The sequence below is a fragment of the Chiroxiphia lanceolata genome, chromosome 3 (assembly GCF_009829145.1).
Source record: "Chiroxiphia lanceolata isolate bChiLan1 chromosome 3, bChiLan1.pri, whole genome shotgun sequence".
In the NCBI taxonomy this organism is placed as follows: Eukaryota; Metazoa; Chordata; class Aves; order Passeriformes; family Pipridae; genus Chiroxiphia; species Chiroxiphia lanceolata.
In genome coordinates, this window is record NC_045639.1 from 100978826 (window position 1) to 100999252 (window position 20427).

Below are 20427 nucleotides of genomic sequence, written 5' to 3' on the forward strand. Positions count from 1 at the left end.
AGTTAAGCCCTCCACAGCAGAATTCAGCTGTTTTAAGAGAGCGTCTTGCTTCTTTCAGAAACTTTGTGTACCTTCTACAACAACTGAGGTACAACTTCCACAGAAAGCAACCTCCCTCACTATCTCACATCTCATGGCTAGGCTTCGCAAATGAAGATTTGGGAACTCACATCTATGCCCCAAAGAATACCCAGTCCTGCTAGCAAAGATTACCACAGGCTGAAGATTAACAACAGGCTGAACGATGGTGCAGAAATGCACAAAGCTTACAACTATGAGCATCTAGCCTAGAGGTTACACACTGCGGATTGTAAATCCCCAGTACTTCACAAGACCACAGCCAGAAAGACTTATTGGTGAAAGTATATTAGTAACTGCTCATTTTTCTCAATGCTGCCAGATATGTCATCACAAAAAAAAAAAAAAAAGGTGTAAAATTACCAAGAAAGTCTGAGAACCAGCCCTGACATGGGCCATCCATATCAAGACCTGGATGTCTAGTTAAACCATATGCTGGCTGGGCTAAGGACTGCTGGACTCAGAAATCAAGAGAGTATCAAGGGTAGAGTTAGGCTTTTAGAATTCTGTATTAGGTAGAAATAAGTCATCACAGAAGCAACGATTTTCTAAATTATCTGTAAACTGAGTCTTGAAAGACAGGCTTAGATGTAGACATCAATCAGACACACGCTGTAAGTCAAGGAGGTGAATCCCATCTCCAGATCCAAGAGACCTGTAGAGCTGTGAAAGGGAATAAGGAACACAAGACTATTGCTAATGAAGTGAAAACAAGCCGAGTGATAAGGCAGGAAATTAAGAAGCCGCTAAAAGTCCAAATTCTGATTGTTCAATGGAGAACTGAGATCCTCAGCTAGGTATCAAATGTTTTGTTTTGGCTCAAAATATTCTAACAAGTCTGTGCATCCTTTTAATGTTTTCAGACCTCTGGTCTCAGCTGTAAACAATAGCTCGAAGCCTTAAGTAATTTAATTCCCAGTTGCTTTCTCAATGCCAAATTTAAACATATATCCTCGGTATTTTGATAAAAAAGGTTTTTGATAAAAGGTTAAGGATAAAAGGTTTTGATAAAAGGGTTTCTCAACCAAGAGTTTTGGAATAGTTTAAGGCATTCAGCCATATGGAGTAATTGACATGAACAATGTGGTGGCATCATCTTCAACTGTATTTGTAGCTAGAAACACATCAGGAGAACATATTACTGTAATTTTGCCAAACTGGACACTGATTTTCCACCATTGCTTCTACAATCTAAAATTTGCAAAATAACTGTACATAAGCCTTTGGTGATCTTTAACAAATATTAAATTATAAAAACACATAGCTTGTCTTTCTCTGAAATTATCCATTTGCAAAGAATATATGTGCACCAAACTTAGACCAGCACAAAAAACACTTGCACTCCAGTAATCTGATAAGAAGGCTGAGTGACCTTTTGCTGATCTCTGATGAAACAATGAGGTACATAGTTGGGATTTATCCTGCAGTACACCACAGCACTACTCCATATTATCAAAAATGAAAAACTATAGCTTTTTGAAACTGAAAATTACAGGCTCATCTCTTCAGGGCTAGGATTAAACATGGTATTTTTAAAGGCATCCAACCTCCAGGTTTAGAAGTTAGAGACAAATTTTTCTGGGTATTCAAGTGCATAAAATGCAGTACGCACTTAGTCCATTTTCCATAGTGCTTCACTTTCTTTGATTTAAATAAGAAGCCTTTCAGTTTTTTGAAATTCCCAACTGTAACTTTGTAGCATCTTCAGATATTTTTATGCATATTTTATGCAACTAACTCTTCTCTTAAAAGCAGTATATAGTGCCTCTAGTCACTTAGACTATCCACAGAAGTAGTTCGCACAATTACATTTAATAGTTCCACACTTAAATTTGAGACATCCAGCACCAGGATTCACAAGTGCAAACTAGAGGCACACATGGCTTTTAGGATCTACAGGTTCAGCGAAATATATACTTCATCCCAAGACATTTTACCACAGCCACCCATGTCCAGCCTCCCGCTAGAAGGAACGAGCATGGTACAGAGACAGAACTCAAACAACTAACTTTGATTACATACCCAAATTTTAAAGGATAAATTCAGGTATGATGAATCAGAAAAATTAGTCATCCACAGTGGAATCCACCTCACTTGTCATCTATAAGTCAGGCTTCAGGTTGAAATTGATTGTCTATCTTTTGCCGAGAACTGATGGAGAGCAACAGCCCCCAGTGAGGAGATTTGTTCCATCCTGACAGAGGTGTTGGATGGGCACAGAATGAATCACTCTCTGCAGGTGTCTCTTGTTTTCTCATCCCACTGACTATAGAGAGATTAGACACAAAACCTCTAAATAGCTAAGATAAGGTGAGATGAACCTCACCCTCAATAATGGGTGAGTTTGCCAGGCCAGGCCCAGCATTCAGGCTTCTTGCCATCCAGGAGATGCCTCTACCCTTGAGGTACAATGTCAGGCTCCCTCTTGTTTATAATCCCTCTGGCCCTTTGAAATTTGCATCTGTTTCTTTACTGTGGCAAGCTTGAACAGGATGGGTGGGTGTCCTCCACCTTAGCCTTATCTCTGGTCGTTAGGGTTGCTTTGCAAGCAGGAGGGAGCTTATATCACCTCTGATGAGGAGAACATTGAATCTGAATCTCTCACTTCCAGGACAAGTGCTCTCATGAGAAAAACTGCTTATGAGAAAGTAGCAGTTCTTTTCCTTCTTTGCCCCTGAACTTTCCGGCAGCTCCAGCTGCTGTGCTTTGTGCTAAACTCCATGCTGTCATTGTGCATTTAACCATGATCTTGAGCACACCTCCTGGACCAGGCCTCTCCAGAGATTTAGACACATACCTATTTTGTGATTCCCAGGTGGGTTTATGCAGGAGACAGTCACTGAGAAAGCTTAACCTAGATAATGCTCAGTCTGGGCCTATAAAGAAGCAAAGTTTTAACAGCCTGGGAAACTGGAACTCACGTGGTTCAGCAGGACTCATGAGGGTGCACATGCATTTGGGATGCAGTGCACACATTTTGCTAAGCTGCACTTCCAGTACCCAAACCCTGAGAGGAGTTAGGCTTTCCTGACCATAGAAAATTTTGGTCTATACATTAGTTTAAAAGGACTGAGAATGCTGTGGGTCCTGTCTTGACATAACCTGTAACGATAGCTTTGGTAAAGCACAAAATTAGTACCACCTGCTTAATACTACAGAGCTTTCCACCATAGAACTGAGGTTTTCTTCCTGAAGCCAACAGGAAGGCAAAATTATAGACTGATCAACAACTAGTCACTAGTCACTACTGCCAGTCACAGTACAGACTCAATTTCTCCTCTGTGCTGATGAAACATTATTACTTAGCAAAACCAAAACACACAGAACACACTACTACACAAACACATCTGTATTTGAAATTATCTTAACTTTATATTTTGGGGGGGGGGTGGCCTTAAAACCATACCTGGAACAGATTTTCAAAATTTTCTCCCACCAATTCAATTCCCAATCCCTCCGTTTTTTTTTCAGTGAAATTATGCCAAGCATTTTGTCATCTTATTGCCATAGGCCTATACCTAAAAATCACAATTGGGCCACAATGGGAGACTGAGGGAAGCTGGACCAGCCAGTCAGATAATTAACAAATGAAATAATTTTTAAATAAAGGCCATTTTTATTCCTTGGTTTATTCCTTACTGTATGTGAGGTACTGTCAGTAACCTCTTGCCTGGCCCCTCTCTCTTTTCTATCCTGAATAGATTTTCCAGAGAATTGGTGAGGAGTGCAAAATCTGCAGCATTTTAGACCTACATTAATTTAAAGGTATCACTAGAAAAGCTATGCTAGATGAAAACCATCTGCTACATAAGGCATGTGCTAATAAGTGAACTTGCTTGATCCCAGATTTTAGCACAACTATGTTAAGTGAGAGAACTACCTAACAGGTTCACTATAAACACTTCTAGAGAACAATGTGTAACTTAATTAAAATACAGATATTGCATTAATAAAGATTTTTAAAAATATAGGAAATGTATTTGGCTTTGATTACAAACATAATAGTTAATGCACAGATCTAATACACCTTGTACCAGTAATACTTACTCTGATAGAGAGATGCAGGTCTCAGAAAAATTTCATGGCATTGTTCTTCACTTAGGATCAGGTAAGCAACAGCCCCCTTACAGGTGACAGTTCATGTAGAAATGCCTTCAGGGCACTGGTCCTACTTGCAGAAATGAGAAATCCTAGAAAACAGAAGAAAACACTAGAACTGAAGTGTCCGAATTTGGATTAGATATAAATGCAGCAAAACCACGCAATTCACATTGAAACACCTCTCCTTCCAAGGTGGTGATAGAAAGTAGTTTAAGGCATTTTACTCCAAAACAGTACTTTAGGAATCTGATCATAAAATGATACCAATGTCAAAACAGGATCTGAACAAAAGCCTGCCCATCCTACAGTCCAACACTTCTAGTGAAAATGGAAATGTCTCAAAAGAATGAAAAAACCTTTTTTTTTTTTCTACAATATATCCCAAGCTTCCAACAACATGCGGTTTGGGATTAACAGCAGCAGATCGGGGATGCTTAAAAGTGGGGATGAAGGGAATGATACCGTACAAAAGCAACATTATTCAAAAGCATAGTGGGGGGAGAGGAAAAGAGATCTTAAAGTTGGCAGATCCATGGCATTTGCAAATACGGCCCAGAAAAGAATGGAGTTTGGAAATAGGATTCAGAGAAGGTGCATCCATCTGTTACTTGAAGCAGAACACAGAGGGGCTCAGAGTGGGGTGGAAGCAGTGGGTATTCTCTTGGCCAGTGAAGGTACCTGGAAGTGAGGGAGAGCAGTGATGCCCAGCCCTACCGCCCTGAGAGCCGGTGTCGGGAAGCAGGACTCATGCTCCCATGTTTGTTATTCACAAACAGCCCCGGGAGCACGGGGATGTCACCCAGGGGCCCCGCTCCCCAGCCGGTGGTGCACGGCAGCAGCCGTGTCCCGGGGCTGAGGGACACCGGCTGCGGTCGCACACGGCAGCACACGCGGGACACGCGCGTGGCGGAGGGACAGTGGCCGCAGCCGCGCCCCTGCCAGCCAGGTCTGCAGCGCCGGGACGGGGCAGAGGGAGGGCTGCTGCCGGCGTGGCAAGGAGTGAGCAATGAGGTAGGGAAAAGTAGAAATAAAATTAAAAAAAAAAAAAGTCCCTTCCCCCAAGGCAGCTGTGGAGTGCGCTGAAACCCCCTTTTAGGCACAATCAGCCCCGAGCATCTGGGCAAGGATGAGGTGGGTGCAAAGTGCACGGGGAGGAAATGTGTCAGCTGCAGCATCCGAGAGCAGCGGAGCAAGCTCAGACGGGAAATGAGCTTGCGAAGTGCACCCGACAAGATGATCGCGGGGATAAGTTGCTTCTATGGAAACTGCAGCCCGATGAACCAAAAAACAGTTTGATGGCAAAGTTTTAGCAGGAGCCGGCTCATGCCTGGTTTCAGCTACATTCCCCACCCCCTGAAGAAAAAAAGAATAAAAAGCTGCACAATGTGTTTCTTGTTATGAACAAAAAAAAAAAAAAAGGAAAAAAAAAAAGGAAAAAATGGGGACACAGGTTTTTTCCTGTATGGGCTACATCATATTAAGCTGTAAGTTTAGTTCTGGACAAACAATCTCTTGTTGCATCTCTGCGATGGAGGTTAATGAATTCCCACAGATGATGTTGGCCAAACAGTGGTCGGCTTGTGACTTGATTTCCAGCATCATGATGTGAGGGGATCAGTATAGAAAAGCACTTTGAAGGGAAGAGGCTGCCTACAGCAGGATTGTTTCTACAAGCTAATTGTACTGAGTGCAGCTGCACAAAGCTGGATCAACAGTAATAGAAGGCGGCGCAGACTTCCTGACGCCAGCCCCGCAGAGCTCCCACCAACAGCCTGGCAATTCCAGATTGTTTTCCAGACCTTATCTCTCCCCCAAGTTTTTTTTTTTTTCTTTAGTCCTTTTTTTTTTTTTAATTTTGTGACCGGAACAAAAGTAACAGGAAAATCCTTTGTGAAAGTAGAAAATGCTGTTACAGATCGGTGCCTTTTGCAGAAGTTGTAACTAAATATTTTGCATGCATTACTCTCCCTCCCGCTCAAAAGAAAGAAAGAAAAAAGCCAACCCCCAAACTTCTAAAACTTTTCTTTGAATGAATTGGAAATGTGAGGCAAACAAAAGGGAGAGGGTAGTTAAAAACGGCCGGGTTTAGCGAGATATTTCACCTGGTACACTGAAAACTCCTGTATCAAAACTTATTTGGACACCCCACTTGGACAGGCTGGATGGTGTCAATGACTTGGAAATGGGCCAATTTTAACAGATTTTTTTTTTTTTTTTTAGTCTGGTTTGATGGCTTAAGTACTCGGCAATTAAAGCCATTTACATTATTACTGAATGTTTTAGATAGATTTCATTAGAGGCAAGGGACACTGCCGCGGAGGAACTCGCTGCTCGCGCAGCCCCGCGGGCTCTGCCCGCAGCCCCTCGCCCCGCACACGCCCCAGAGGGGGACCTCAGGCTGAGAAGACCTTAAAAGGGGAAAGGACAGGCAGCCTTCAAAAAAACCCGGGACTTTTCCTCGTAGAAAATACTTTTGTTTTGGGGTGGGGGGTGTTAAGGACTGAGGGGGTGGTGCTGGTGTGGCAGGACCGAACCGCACCGCAGCCCGGGAAGCTCGACCCGCTCCTTCCCGCCCGGGTCGCCCCTGCCGGAGGGACCTTTACCTCGGACGCGCCCCCCTCGTCCCTCCGCGATTTTTTCCCGGTTTATTCTTTCCTTTCCGCGGGCTCCCCCCCTTCCCACATTCCCTCTCCCCCCCCCCGCAGCATGGCGGGGCGTCCGGCGGCGGCCCCCGCTGCAGGTGCGCCCGGGAGGGGGAAGCGGGGCCGGGCGGCCGCCGCGGGCGCAGCCCCGGTCGCCATGGCAGCCGCCTGAGCGGCGCCGCCGGGCCCGGGCGGCGCGGGCGGGGGGGGCGGCGGCGAGGGGCTGATGTCACGGGGCTGGCGCCGCGCAGTCCGGGCCGGCCCCGGGCGCGGGGCGGGGCGCGGGGGTTGCGGGAGGGGACACGGCGCCCCCGGGGCGGCCGCGCTCCCGCCGCCGCTGCCGCGCACCCGGAGCCGCCCCGGGCTTGGCGCCGGGCGGGCCGGGGCCCCCCGAGCCCGCGGCGCGCAGCCCCGCGCTTGTGAATTTGAGGAGAAAGCGGCGCTTTGTGCGCGGCTCTGGGCGGCCGCGGGTCCTGCCAGATGTTTGCAGCGGCGGCGTTTCGGAGGTTGGGAGCCGGCTGTGAAAATCCCGGCTGAAAACTATAAAGAGGCGAACGCGCGGCTCCCGAGGCACCCGGAGCTGCCTGGGACGGGCCGTGGGGAAAAGCCCCCGAGGAGCAGCTCGCAGCCCCGATGGTTTCGGGGGCCTCCCCGGGGTTCCCCCCGCGGGCAGCGGCAGAGCCGTGGCTGCCGGGACCGCGCGTGGAACCTGCGTCGGAGCGCAGGAGCTTCCAGAGCTTGCGAGCCCCTGCCAAAGCTGTCAGGGCTAAAAGATCAGAATTGTGGGAATTAAATGTTAGCAAAAAAGCCAGTTTAGCCGCTCGCTTGGGGGAAGCGCAGCCTGCTCGCGGTTTACTTTGCGTGCAGAAAGCGCGGATGACAATCATTAGATGACAGAGAAAATTGCCAGGTTAGCCTCTCCACACAACTTCTCGGTGTTCTAAAAGCCCTCGGTGTAGAAAACCGAAAGCATTAGCACAGGGTCCTCTGCAGCGCCCGGCCGGCCGGTGCTGCCGCGCTGCCGCGCTGTCCAAGCACGACAGTGATCGGAGAAGCATGAACATATTTACGTTGGCTATTATTACACTAAAAACATGGTCAACATTTCTTCCACTGGTGCCTTCATTAGACAGAAAGGCAAGCATGTTGCAAGACTAAAACCTGTGGCCTCAGGTCAAGTACTACCACCAATTGATAGTTTAGCAATGTAAAGGATTGAAGTCGCTCTAAGTGGTGATTTTAATCGAGTCGTTAATTGACAGCGTTACTGTAACTAATAATAATAACAGTAACAATAACAACAGTTATTACTATTTACTTTCTCGAACAGTGTATTTGTCTTCCTATCAGATTGAACGTCGAGATTCACTTTCACCCCTCGCGTCTCAAAACGCATTGAATTGTGTTCCTGTCAGCCTCGGCACCGCCTCCAGTCCACCCCCGGAGAACATCCCCGGGGCAAACAGCCTAGTGTGACAGTCACCAAAGTGTCCTGCTAGAGAATAGCCAACCACCAGCTCAGGAATGCCACGTTAATTGGAAAAAACACTGATGCGGCTCTTCTCAGCTTTGTCTCCAAATGTCCGTAATGTTCCACCCCCGCAGCCCCGACTCCCTTCGTGTAGCTACGCAACAACTGTGCAGATATATCCAATATTTGTCTGCTTTTAATAGTTATGATTGACAGCACAATCCTCACTGATTTTATGGATGTGTGCCGTTACTACGGTTTTGTTTGCAATGAACACTAACGTACTTTAAGTATCCGTGTGGTTATTATAGAATTGCTGCAATTTTTGCAGAATTTAGTTTGTATTAATTGTATATATATGTTCACACTTTCGTGAGTTGAACTTTCTTCAGGTAGAATGTGAAATGGGGGGTGGAGGCTGTGTCAGTTTGTTACACAGCCGGTAGTATAAGCAAAATACAGGAAAATACAGTAGAGCTAAACTTAAAAAAAAAAATCAAAGTCACTTCAGCTAAACAACAACAACAACAAAATAAATTAACTTTTTCCTCTGGAATGTTTCTGGAAGATGTTTCAGTGGCTGCAGCCAAAAGCTGCTAAAAGTACAGCGTGTAGTAAGTATTTGCATTTGTCACCAGAAACAATCTATGCATAATTAATGGCAGTACTATGTCACGAGCACTGATAGGGCGCAGATGTATTTCAAGGGTAATACATGTAAATGCACTTCCAATATGCACATTTGCTTAATGATCTCCAATTAATAGTATCATCTGAAGTAGTCCCGTTCTCGGGAAGCAGGGCGCTGGAAGCGACGCCTGCCTGCCTGTCGGGGTGCTTAGTGTCCCGTTCTCAACACGGCAGAAAGCTGCAGTGGTCTCTATAGGTTTATTTAATCTTGATTTATCTCATTCCCGCTTGCACCCGCAGCCTACAGCGCTGGACTGCTGAACCGGCCAGTGATTTACGGCACCGTGTGCTGAGTGGGTTCATAGAAACACCGCCGGGGTGCTCCAATTCACGACGACTTGGAGAAAGCTTAGCCCGCACCACCGCTCACTGCAGCGGGGTCTGCGCGTCCCGCACCGCCAGCCCCGCACACTGCAGCGTGTCTGTGCGGAGGGCAGCGTGGGACGTGGGCCAGTGCGGGACTGGGGGGGGGGGGGGGGGGGGGGGGGGGGGGGGGGGGGGGGGGGGGGGGGGAGGGAAGCAGCGTAGGATACAGGACAGACAAGGACAAGAACACCCCACCACTGCCCCGCGCTGCCCGCACTATTTACTGCCTCAGCTGTGCGGCACGGCCACGCCCCCCGCCGCGATTGGCTGCGCGGGCGGAAGGCCCCACCAGTGAGGGCGCCGCGGGGTAATGGACGTGCCGGCGGCGGCCAATGGCAGCGAGCGCGGGCCGGGCCCGGCCGTGGCCGCTATATAAGAGCGGGCGCGCAGCTCCGCCGTTCAGAGCGAGCTTCGGCAGCATCTCAGTGGGACGGCAGCGCCCGCGCCCCGCAGGCTTTAGTTCGCCCGCTGGAATCGCGCTCTTCCGCCCGCCCGCCTGTCAGCATGAAAGCCTTTAGCCCGGTGCGGTCCGTCAGGAAAACCGGTCTCTCGGAGCACAACCTGGGTATCTCCCGGAGCAAGACCCCCGTGGATGACCCTATGAGCCTGCTGTACAACATGAACGACTGCTACTCCAAGCTGAAGGAGCTTGTCCCCAGCATCCCACAGAACAAGAAGGTGAGCAAGATGGAAATCCTGCAACACGTCATCGACTACATCCTCGACCTGCAGATCGCCTTGGACTCCCACCCCAGCATCGTCAGCCTTCACCACCAGAGACCCGGGCAGAACCCTTCCTCCAGAACTCCTCTGACCACCCTTAACACAGACATCAGCATCCTCTCGCTACAGGTACGTGGCTCCCCCGCGCTCCGGCTCGCCGCTGACCTGGATCGGGGAGCTCGGGTAGCATTAACGATGTCCCCAACGCGGGTGGCGCGGTCCGTGTTCCCGCGGCGCGGATGTATCCAGACGTGCCATGGGGGAAGCGCTGCGGCCCCCGGGACACTCCCGCTCCCGGCTCCCTGAGTGCTCGGCCACCTCGCCCTTACCCTGCTCTTCTTTTCTCGTCGCAGGCGTCCGAGTTCCCCTCAGAGCTCATGTCAGGCGACAGCAAAGCACTTTGTGGCTGAACCGAACGGTGAGTGCAGTGGATCTTAATTCTAAACTTCGCGTAAAAAGTGCCTCCCCGGGGAACGGGAGCCGTGATGGCTAGCGCTAAAAGTCTGTCTTAAAAGTTTGTTACGAGATGCCTTTGTAATTGCTAAGAAATAAGGCTCATAACTGGGTCGTAAGGTCCTAAGTGTGTGTGTCGCTGAGGTTCACCCAGCAGCACAGGCTGCTCTGATCTTGCTCGCTGCTTAATGCAAGCTCTTATCTGTTCTTGGAGTCTTAACTTCCCGGGCAAAAGTGACTGATTAAGTTGGGAATCTTGGCACAATTCCTTAAATTCTGTGATGTGGGATTGTCTGCGCTATCAGTTAAATAAATGACTGCTTTTAATCAAATAATTGCTCTAAGAGGCAGACTGGCGCCTCTGAGCATTGCGTTTACAGAGATCTAAATAAAGATTGGACTGAGAATACTCTTTCTACCCTCTCCCTGGAGTGTATGTTATTTTAATGTTCAATCTGTGTTTTTGAGAGAGAGTGTGTGAGCGTGTATGTGTTGCATCTGGACGCCAGGGTTTGCCCAATCTCTGAGTGTTTGGTTAAATGTTCAAACTGTGGCTTCCTCTCTGGCGCCAGTCTGTCCGGATCTCTGCCCTGTTAGCATTCTCCTAAATATGCCTCTCTTCAATCTCTTGCAGGTGTTCCACTGATGACTTTTTTTTTTATTTTTTTTTTTTTTGCACAAGAAAATGTCTACAGGATTTTTTTCTGAGGTGCTGAATTTATTTTTCAGCTGTATCTGGAGGGGAAGATTCACGTTCAACTAAAAGGACCTTTTAAAATTAATAAAGAAGAAAAGAACCAAGATTGATCTTTATCCCCACCCCATTTTTCAACTTGGACTGAACCTAGTTATTTATGAAGAGACTCTTAAATACCCTTTCCCTAGTTGGAAGGCTTCCTTTATATACTATTCCCAACGTGGGGAGCGAAACAAAAATCTCACAAGGAGTTGCCCATTTTAAAGCAGACTTTGCCTTTTTTTCCAAAGGTGGAGCGTGAGTACCAGAAGGATCCAGTTTTCAGTTTTTTAGGAAAGTCTGTGATCAGAAGTTACCTTTCTGACACAAACCTAGGACTGAATGCTGTGTATATATTTATATATAAATATATATATATGAGTGAAACCTTGTGAACTCTTTAATTAGAGTTTTCTTGTATAGTGGCAGAAATATACATTTCTGCAAAAAGTGTAATGATGTACTTAATCATGCTAAACTTTTTATAAAAGTTTAGTTGTAATCTTAACCCTTTTTATACAAAATAAATCAAGTGTGTTTATTGAACTGATTGCTTGCTTTATTCTTTGGGGACCAACTGTTTGCTGGCTTTGATTTGTGTTGTGTTTTTGTTGTTTGGTTTTTTTTAATACTTATACATTCTGTTATGACTTTTATCAAGTAAAAATTAAAATATGTAGAGATTATAAAGAATAAAATTACCTGAAGTGAATAATTCTTGTAACTTGGAAAATCTTATTTGAGTGTATATTGTAAACTTCTAAGTGATCTGCCTGTAAGCAGTGTGAAAGAACTAGGTGAGGAATTTATTACACAGGGGATGCTATTGACCAAGTGTTTGGAAATGTACAAAAGCAGTTAATCCTGAGACATTCCCATGGAGTATTGCCTTTTTTCTTCCCACCCCTATGAATGATTCAGTTTGGGGCAGTAATGGCCCAGATCTGTTAATTTGTGTTTAGAATAATCACTCAGAATTCAGGGTTGTGGGTGGTTATTAGTCCCCCAATGATTAAATTTCTCTAAAAAGGCTTTGAATGTGAGAGTTGGTGATGCGTTAACATGGGATCTAAAATGATGAAGTGACTGTTGCCTTTCCACACTGGAATTTTCATGCTTCCATGCAATATTTCAATGAAATGGGGTTTCTAATCAGTTGCAGCAGCTTCTCCATATGACTAAGATACTGGGAATTGAGCTAAATCGCTGTTGTGTTACTGATTAAACTTTGGCTGCTCCTACAGGGACTCTCTCCATAAGAATTAAATTAAGTTTGAAATAGGAGTCTAAATTCCTGAAAGCCAGCAATGGTTTGTTTCTTCTTTTCTCTTTTGCCCTCGGAAGCTATGCTATAATATCCCTTATTCAAGGGACACTTACTGTACCCTATGGAACTACTGTCCATTAGATATGTTTAGTTGCCATAAGACAGTGCCTTATCAGATGACATTCTAATTTAAGATCACTCAAACTTCCATGAAAGGGGAAGTTAAGCTGGGTCCTGCTTAGGAATGGAAGAATCACTTGTAATTGGAACAAAAGAAACTTCACTGCTGGTTCAGGTAAGTACAGCTCTCTGGCAGGCACTATACTTTGGGCCTGAGGGAGCATGTTCACGGTTCCTGTGCTCTGAGGACTCTTAGCGTGAAAGGCAGGAGCCTCACCTGGGGCCAGTAACACTTTCACCAGCGAACAGGTGGGTAGGTGGTGCTCTGAGGCAGCAGCAGCTGCCTTCCTTGCCCTTGACACCAAATCCATTCACGTAGGCTGGGAGAAAGCCAGCTCTGATCTCTTAATACTGACGCTGCCCTGCCCAAGCAGAAGCGCGCCCTCTCAGAGGATCAATGCAATCAGAAGACAAGAAGGGTTAGCAAAAGCTGGGACGGGGCGGGGGGTGGAGAAGGACGTGGCCCAGAGCTGATCTGCATCTCACCATGCCCAGCCCCGCAGGGATTAGGGAAATCTCCCTGTAGCACACACCGGCTGTGCCTCCTGTGGCCAACCCTCGCTACTGTCTCAAGCGCCCGGAGAGCACGGCTTGTTCCAGCTTCGTGCAATCAACATTTAACCCTGACAGCCCAATAGTGAAATACTTCAGTGCTGCAACTCAGCACGCCTCAGTCCCTTTTATATACTCCTTCTCCTCTGTATTTTACTTAACCCTGAACAGTATCACATTCGGGATTGTAATCACAGTATTGAGATCTCTGTCGTTCCAAACTACTAACAATCTAATGCAATTGCCACCAACTTCACTGTAAAAACTAATTTTTCACCCTACTGCTCATTTTAGGGTGAGACCACAGTAAGTGTCACTTTAAACTTACAGTTCAGTTTATAAAATGAAAGAGCTGCAACGGTCAGATCACTGTAATTATTTTAAGATCAACCCCTTTAGAAACTTAAGGCATTTACACTTTGATATTTTTAAACTATGAGATGATTAACACACTTGTAGAATGAAACCGATTTCCTTATCATGCGTAGCCAAAAGAGAAATTCACAATTTACAAGGCGTGGGGAGCTGAGCAGGAAAACAAACAAACATGTTTTAAAAAATGTAAATTAAGAAAGGAAAAAAATTTTCCTCTTTCAGGATTAACTAATTCCTCATCTTGACAACGCATTCCTGTGAACAGAACTAGGGGCTTAAGCTAGGTGTTCACTTAGAGATTCAGTCTTTTCTTTTGTTCTGAAGAAAGATTTTATCATTCAAAGATAAATAGCAAGGTCAAAAACTGAGTACCCAAAAGCCTTAACATTTATTCTTAAAGTTTCCTTGAAGATGTGGGATTTCTTTATTCTATAGCATTATCATTGTCCCTCTAGAATGCATTAGAAAAATCTGTGATATTTTCACCACTTTCCCTGGCCCATTTACTGTCTCTGGACACGGCTGTTGCCAACAGCCCTGTTAACTGAGTAGCTGAACATAGTAGATCAGGACCTGCAGTCAACGATGTTACAGCAAAATATTTTGGGCAACAATCATATTTAAATTCTGTAAAATCTTTTTGAGTAGGCCATGTATGAAAATTGCAAATGCACCTATAGGCAATTTTTTCCCATGGGGGAAAAAACCCAGAAATAAAACAAGAGGACTCTTCATCTAGAAGAGAGGTTTCCTAACCTGGCTTTTCTTGTGTATTGCCCTTAACAACATCTGGCCTAGCTCCCAATGTCATCCCAGACAGAAATCGACGGGCTCACACCCACGGGTGTCCCTCCAGCCCATCTCTGGGTAAGGGAACGCAGAGAGTAGGCTGGGGTTTGTTTACTCACTCCCGGGAAAACAGCACTGCCCCTATCTCACCAAAACCACTCAGAAGCCACTTTGCAAGAACAGTGCCAATATTTTGACAAAAAGCACGACCGAGAGCGCTGACTCCGAGCAAAGGCAGCACCTTTGAGCTGTCTGCGCTCCGCGTCGGCTCGGTCCCGCCGCGCGGGGCGGGCGGTGCGTGGAGGTCCAGTGCCACCCTCCGGGCCGGCCGAGCACCGCAGCGACACCGGCCCGTACAGGGACACCCGGCCCACACAGGGACATCGGCCCGCACAGCGACACCCGCCCCGCACAGGGACACTCGCCCTGCACGCCCTTCACGGGCTGCCATTAGCGCCCAGGTCTCCCGTCATTATTTAAAACCCCGTTTTGTACTTGCTTCTGCGAAACGATGCTTTAACAAATTCAGCTCTGTTGGCTGGGAAGTTCGTTCCTAAGAAGTGACACGGTTCGTAAGAGCGTGAAGAAAAAGCTGCTTTGAAATAATAAATGCTTCACTTGTACCATTATGGGGAAAAGCACTAATTTGATTAGCACTAATTTGTATTTGATTCTGGAAAGTAAAACACATTCTCTAAACAATCTGGTATGTGTAAAGGATTCTTCCATAAAACAGTTTGGAGTCTGGATCAATTCACACAGTGTGGGAAAGAGATAAAATTATAATTTACTAATGAGAATTATCGTACTTGTGATTAAGCATCTCTTCCTGTTTACTACTGCCCTTGCTTACTTACAACAAGAAATGATTTACACAGCTTTTACTGGAAGCTGTAAGGAAGAGGGATAGCAGAATGCAACTGTCGCATGACAAAAGATTCAGTAAACTACATAAATGCTGGTATTCAATTTTGTTCAGAAAAAGATTTTTACAAATGTACTCTTTAAAACTACAGTTTTGTAAAAGGATCAGTATTTCCTGATTCTACAGATAAATTAAAATGTTGATCTTTGAAGTCAAATTTGTTTTATCCACATTACCATAATTCCTCTCTAGAACAGTCATATAAGTTATCATAATTTGAAAATGTAGGAGCCAAATGCAAACACTATCTCAATAAAACAAAACTGACATTGCACAGCAACAGTCACTGTTGTATGAGCCATTCACTAAAGTAAACTGAAGGAAAAAACAAAGGACAAAACTAACAAATGCAATTTTGGAGTCAATCCTAGTAACTGAGAGGAATTAATATTTCAGATGGTTACTTGATTTGAAAAAAGTATTCAAAAAGGGGGACTCTAGGCAAAAACTATAAATAGGGCCAAACTGAGAAAAAATAATTGCACAGGAAGTGCTGCAGTGGACTCTGCTGCTAGCTGCCCTAGAAGACAGTCCTTTAGTTGCTATTTCACAAGAACATGATGAATGGATAGATAAAATGACATTATATGAAGCTACAAGACCTATCCAGCTTTGAAACAATTAAAGTAACTACATTCGTTTCATAAAAGAATAAGTTTTTATAATTTCTTGCAAATATCACCACAAATTACACAATGTCTGTGGTGAACAGTTTTATGAATACATCAGGTATTTCTACTTTAAACTAACAGCCTGAAACAGCTCTTAATTTTACTGCTGATGGCAGAACTTCAAAAGCTCATACAGAGTTGGGTTTTTTTTTCTTTTTTTTTTTAATAACTGGATTGTATTTTTTCTGAATTTCTCTTTCATTTGGAAGAGAACAAATTATTTGGGTACTTACCATCTTGCATTTGAGCAGACACAGGACCAGCAGTATTGCCCCACTGAAACCCATCTCGTGCAGCCCTCTTGCTAACAGCTGCAGTAACTGATGCTTGCGGATGAGCACAAGATCAGCTTTGGGTGGTACTTCCTCCATGTATTCTCAGCATCTCATGTTCTAGAACATCTTTCCTCATATTTTTGGCATGTAGATTCACTTTGATAGTTTGTCAATACAGAACTTGAATATCCTACTGGATTTATACCTGTCATCTTATTTTTTCCTCACCTTGAGAAGAGATGTAGAGCTCTAAAGGGGGAGAGAGAGGCAGAAAGAAAAAGGGAGGACAGAGATAATGTAAGACTAAATATTTACTGCATATTAGACTGGAAAAGATCAAAGCAGCATATCTGGCCTTAAAAAGGCAATGAAGTTGGAGTTGTGTTTTCAGTCTTGTGCAAGTTTCTTTCACCTGGAGTAGAGAGCCCAGCTTCCAAACCAGACAGACCATGTCACTCAAGGAGACGTACAGAACTGAGCTGGGTTGGCTATGTCTGATACCAGTACCCCAGGGAAATGCAATGTCTTAAAAAAACTCCAGCAGTGTCCTTCAGTTATATTTTCTGCAAACCTCATTGCTTATCCACAAGCTCTATGTGGATAGAAATCTGTGCAGTACTTGAAGAGAAGGAATGTGATTACGGTCTACTGTAAACCAATGTAGAGATCAGAGAACACAGGAGAGCTTGTGCTCACAACAGATGCTACTGCTGAGATTTCTCCCATGCTCAGACCCAGCAGTAACATATTAGTGCCCTCTAGAAAAGACATACTCTCATATAGCATCAGAAAGACACAGACTTACCTCAGTGGAAATGACAGAAAACGTTTCTCATGGACATCATTATGCAGGAGGTTAACTACAAGAGATGTGGCAGTCCATTGATTAAGGGTAGGGGAGATTTGCTCCCAGAGTAAGAGTATGCAAAAAAAAAAAAAAAAGACCAAAATTATGAACATGTAAATATTTTTTTTTAAGTTCAGATTCAGTGTTAACAAGAGTTAATATGCAGGAATAAAATGATGGGAAGGCTATTTCAGAAAAACTGGTTAAGCCATGTTTCATAACCTCCTGGGAAGGTATCTCCTTTCTGCTTTTATATTTCTCCTCATAAGTATATGAGAACACAGTGCCACTGGTAGGGGTTTGCCTTTTTTAATTAAAAAGTTTGTGTAAAACGCATCAAGTAAATCTCCCATTAGTACTTTTCAAAAGATATAACAGTTAGAAAGCTGAGTAAATCACATGCCGAGTCTATAAACACAGTCTAGCTATTCTTAAAAAGCTGTTTTACAGCAAATATATATTTTCACCCAATAGATAGGAAGGTGTTATAAATGTGGACACATGCTCTTTACTAATTCTTACTGATTCCCATTTTGTTCAGATTATTGCGCTGTTGCTCTTACCACTCCAGGAAAAGCTGGAAGTGTTGGTTGGGCCTCATCCTGTAACTATCAAGACATCACAGTACCTATGAAACTAAATTCTAAATTCCACCGTAAATCTGCTTCTTCAGTCATTCAGAAATGTTAAAAGTTCTTGAAGGTTGAATTTTTTGACTGAATTATTTTAATTCATGCACCTACCTAAGTCTGAAAGTCTAATATAGATAAAACAGCTATGCTTAGAGGAAAAAGGATTACTTACTTAGAAGTCTGGACCTTTGTAGTAAACATATACATAAAAACTGTATGTTATGTACACACAACATCCAACAAGCAATTAGTAGTTTATTGACAGCATGAAAAAAATTCTCATAATCTGAAAATCTGAAACAGAGTGTCACTAATATTGAATGGTATGTTATTTTTTTGGCAGCTTTGAATACTTATTATTATTTTATTACTACTTTAGAAAGGGATTTTGAGGTCAGCAGAATTTTTGAAAAATATAAAAGAAAGGTGGATGAACAGTACTTCCTAGGGGAATGAAGCACTTATGGAGAGATATCCAAAGGCAGAAACATACCTGGACTATGGCAGTTGTGGAGGGGAGCAGATTTGTTAGTTATGAGCTCAAAAACAACCACAACTTTTCAAATGGAAAAAGCAACTCAGAAGCCAGGCATCAAAGTGAGAAAATGAAGCAGGTACTTCCAGTAAATACTACAGGATTTATTGGACTTCCACTGAAAAATGTGAAGTGACAGCACCCTGTCACAAAACAATGGAAATGTGACTACAAGTAGAAGAATGAGACAAGGGGGATACATAGGATGGAAAGAATAAGTGGTATCATGTACACACAGACACACACACACAGAGAAGTAAAGCCTGAAGGAAATTATTCTGCCAGGGAAGGGAAGAAAAGCAGGTTTTATGCAAAGAATTACAGGTAGTGAAAACATGGAAAATACAATGAATGAGGCAAAGAAGAACTGTCCAGGCAAGAAAGAGGCAGAACACAAAAAAGTATATTTACAATGTAGAAAGTAAGTGCAGTCACAAATTCAATGAGAAAAAATGCAAAGCTATTAGAACAGAAACCTGTAAAACTTAAGGTGTTCTGTCAACTCAGGAAAGGGATGGACAGATTTATCCTTCAGCATCACTGAAGAGTTTTAACAGTGTTAAAAAACCCTCTTGTAATTCCACAGTATTTACAAACATAAAATGCTAGTTTCAGCTGGCCTTGCACCTCAATCAGAATATAAATGATTTCTTTTTTTCCATTTTGTAAATTATTCACACTGCATAACCTATGGAAAATAAAGTAGGATTTTAGCCCTTGATTCCTATACCTGCCACAATAGATCAAATTTAACATTTTCTAAGGAAAGTAAGATAATTACCTGTAAAAGTATTTCATAAAAACTTCCTTTTGCAGGTTCACTTGTTAGGAAAATTATGAATGAATCATCTTCAGTAACACAATTTCTGCCAAGCATGCAGTAACAACAAAATATTATCATAGGAAGCATCTAATTCACTTAAAGCAGGGAGAAGAAAAAAAACAGGCCAACTTTGGCAACTTATTTTTTTGAGATTTCATACTAAAGTTTTTTAGTGTTATTTCTGATTAAATCTTACGTATTTATAACATCATGACCTCACATACGATTTCAGAGGGTTACCAATAAATGTGTAAATAAATAAGTAATCAGGAGAATTTTTTTGTTGGTTACATAAGGAATAAAAAGTGTGGTTTTCTCCTTCAGAACTATATGCAGTAAAGGATAAAAAGGACTATGATTATGTCAGAAATAATAGAAATTATGAGCAGAGTTCAGTAAATGACAGAGGAAAGGAGGACTAATGCTAAAATCAAGAGTTCTGTGATCTAAATTTCTCTATCAATCAGATTTGCCAATGAAAGTCATTCACCAAGAAACAATAACAGCAGGTTCTTTTGATATGAAAATTTCAGATTTACAATGGAAAACCAGCTCTATAAGTGCTGTTTGGGGGGCATTAATTCATGTGGTAACCCAAAGGTTAGAGGGAGTGGATGTGAAAATCCAGCATTTTTCCAATCCTGAAAAAGGATACCTCTGCATACAAGTACAAGGGAAGCATGACTGCAGTATGTAAAGAGGAGCCTGTAAAGATGAGCCTAAGCAAACTTTCATTCTGCTAGGCTAGGTACCAACATCAAAGAAGATTGTCCAGTACAGACCTTAATGTAGGAGACAGCCATGGAAAATACACAAGGCTGTACTGACAGTCTTTGTACTGACAATCTTTGCAACCTGACTGCTCTTGATGCTTCGGACAACTTTTTCAGTCCTACTCATCTGCATGAGCTGATCTAATGCCACCAGACTGCAGCACAGACATGCCCAAAAGCAAATGCCTAAGGCCTGCAGTGGAGGAATACTTGGAACTAATACTTGACACAACTAGTTACTGGTTATCTGTCCTTATCTTTCAGACAGTGTCACACTGAAACATAGGACCTAAAGGTAAGTGTAAGGTAACTGTGTGGCAATTTGATGTGAATCATTTCAGAAAAAGATCTCAAAAGAAGCACACTTCCAAGAAGACCTTCAGATAGAGATGCCTCTTTGAGTAACTGAATGTTTCACTGAGGAGACGTTCATAGACATTATTCTGATTCCTGCAGAGAAAAAAAAAAGTGCTTTATAAATGTAATCAGTTTCAAGTTTTAGAAGTACTAGTTTATTATCTCT

General features: G+C 43.7%; 1 protein-coding gene and 2 long non-coding RNA genes across 3 annotated transcripts; 2 read left to right on the plus strand and 1 right to left on the minus strand.

Moving 5' to 3' along the window:
- Window positions 1-1895: 1895 nt before the first annotated feature.
- On the minus strand, window positions 1896-17199 carry LOC116785041. Its single transcript, XR_004356357.1, has 4 exons — window positions 17100-17199; window positions 16253-16543; window positions 4126-4268; window positions 1896-2344 (listed from the first exon to the last, which is right to left on the minus strand). It is a non-coding gene; the product is annotated as an uncharacterized LOC116785041 (long non-coding RNA).
- LOC116785040 lies at window positions 7215-8582 on the plus strand. The gene is made up of 2 exons (XR_004356356.1): window positions 7215-7731; window positions 8172-8582. It is a non-coding gene; the product is annotated as an uncharacterized LOC116785040 (long non-coding RNA).
- On the plus strand, window positions 9756-11972 carry ID2 (inhibitor of DNA binding 2). The gene is made up of 3 exons (XM_032684202.1): window positions 9756-10200; window positions 10425-10489; window positions 11159-11972. Exons 1-2 carry the CDS (start codon window positions 9853-9855, stop codon window positions 10479-10481), a joined length of 405 nt encoding a protein of 134 aa, XP_032540093.1. The 5' UTR covers window positions 9756-9852; the 3' UTR covers window positions 10482-10489; window positions 11159-11972.
- Window positions 17200-20427: the final 3228 nt, after the last annotated feature.

What these genes read in the sequence shown, in the direction of transcription:
- ID2 (XM_032684202.1), top strand. Translation starts at nt 9,853, where the DNA reads ATGAAAGCCTTTAGCCCGGTGCGGTCCGTCAGGAAAACCGGTCTCTCG. An exon ending in TCAGCATCCTCTCGCTACAG is followed by an intron (nt 10,201 to 10,424) that starts GTACGTGGCTCC and finishes TTCTCGTCGCAG; the next exon opens with GCGTCCGAGTTCCCCTCAGA.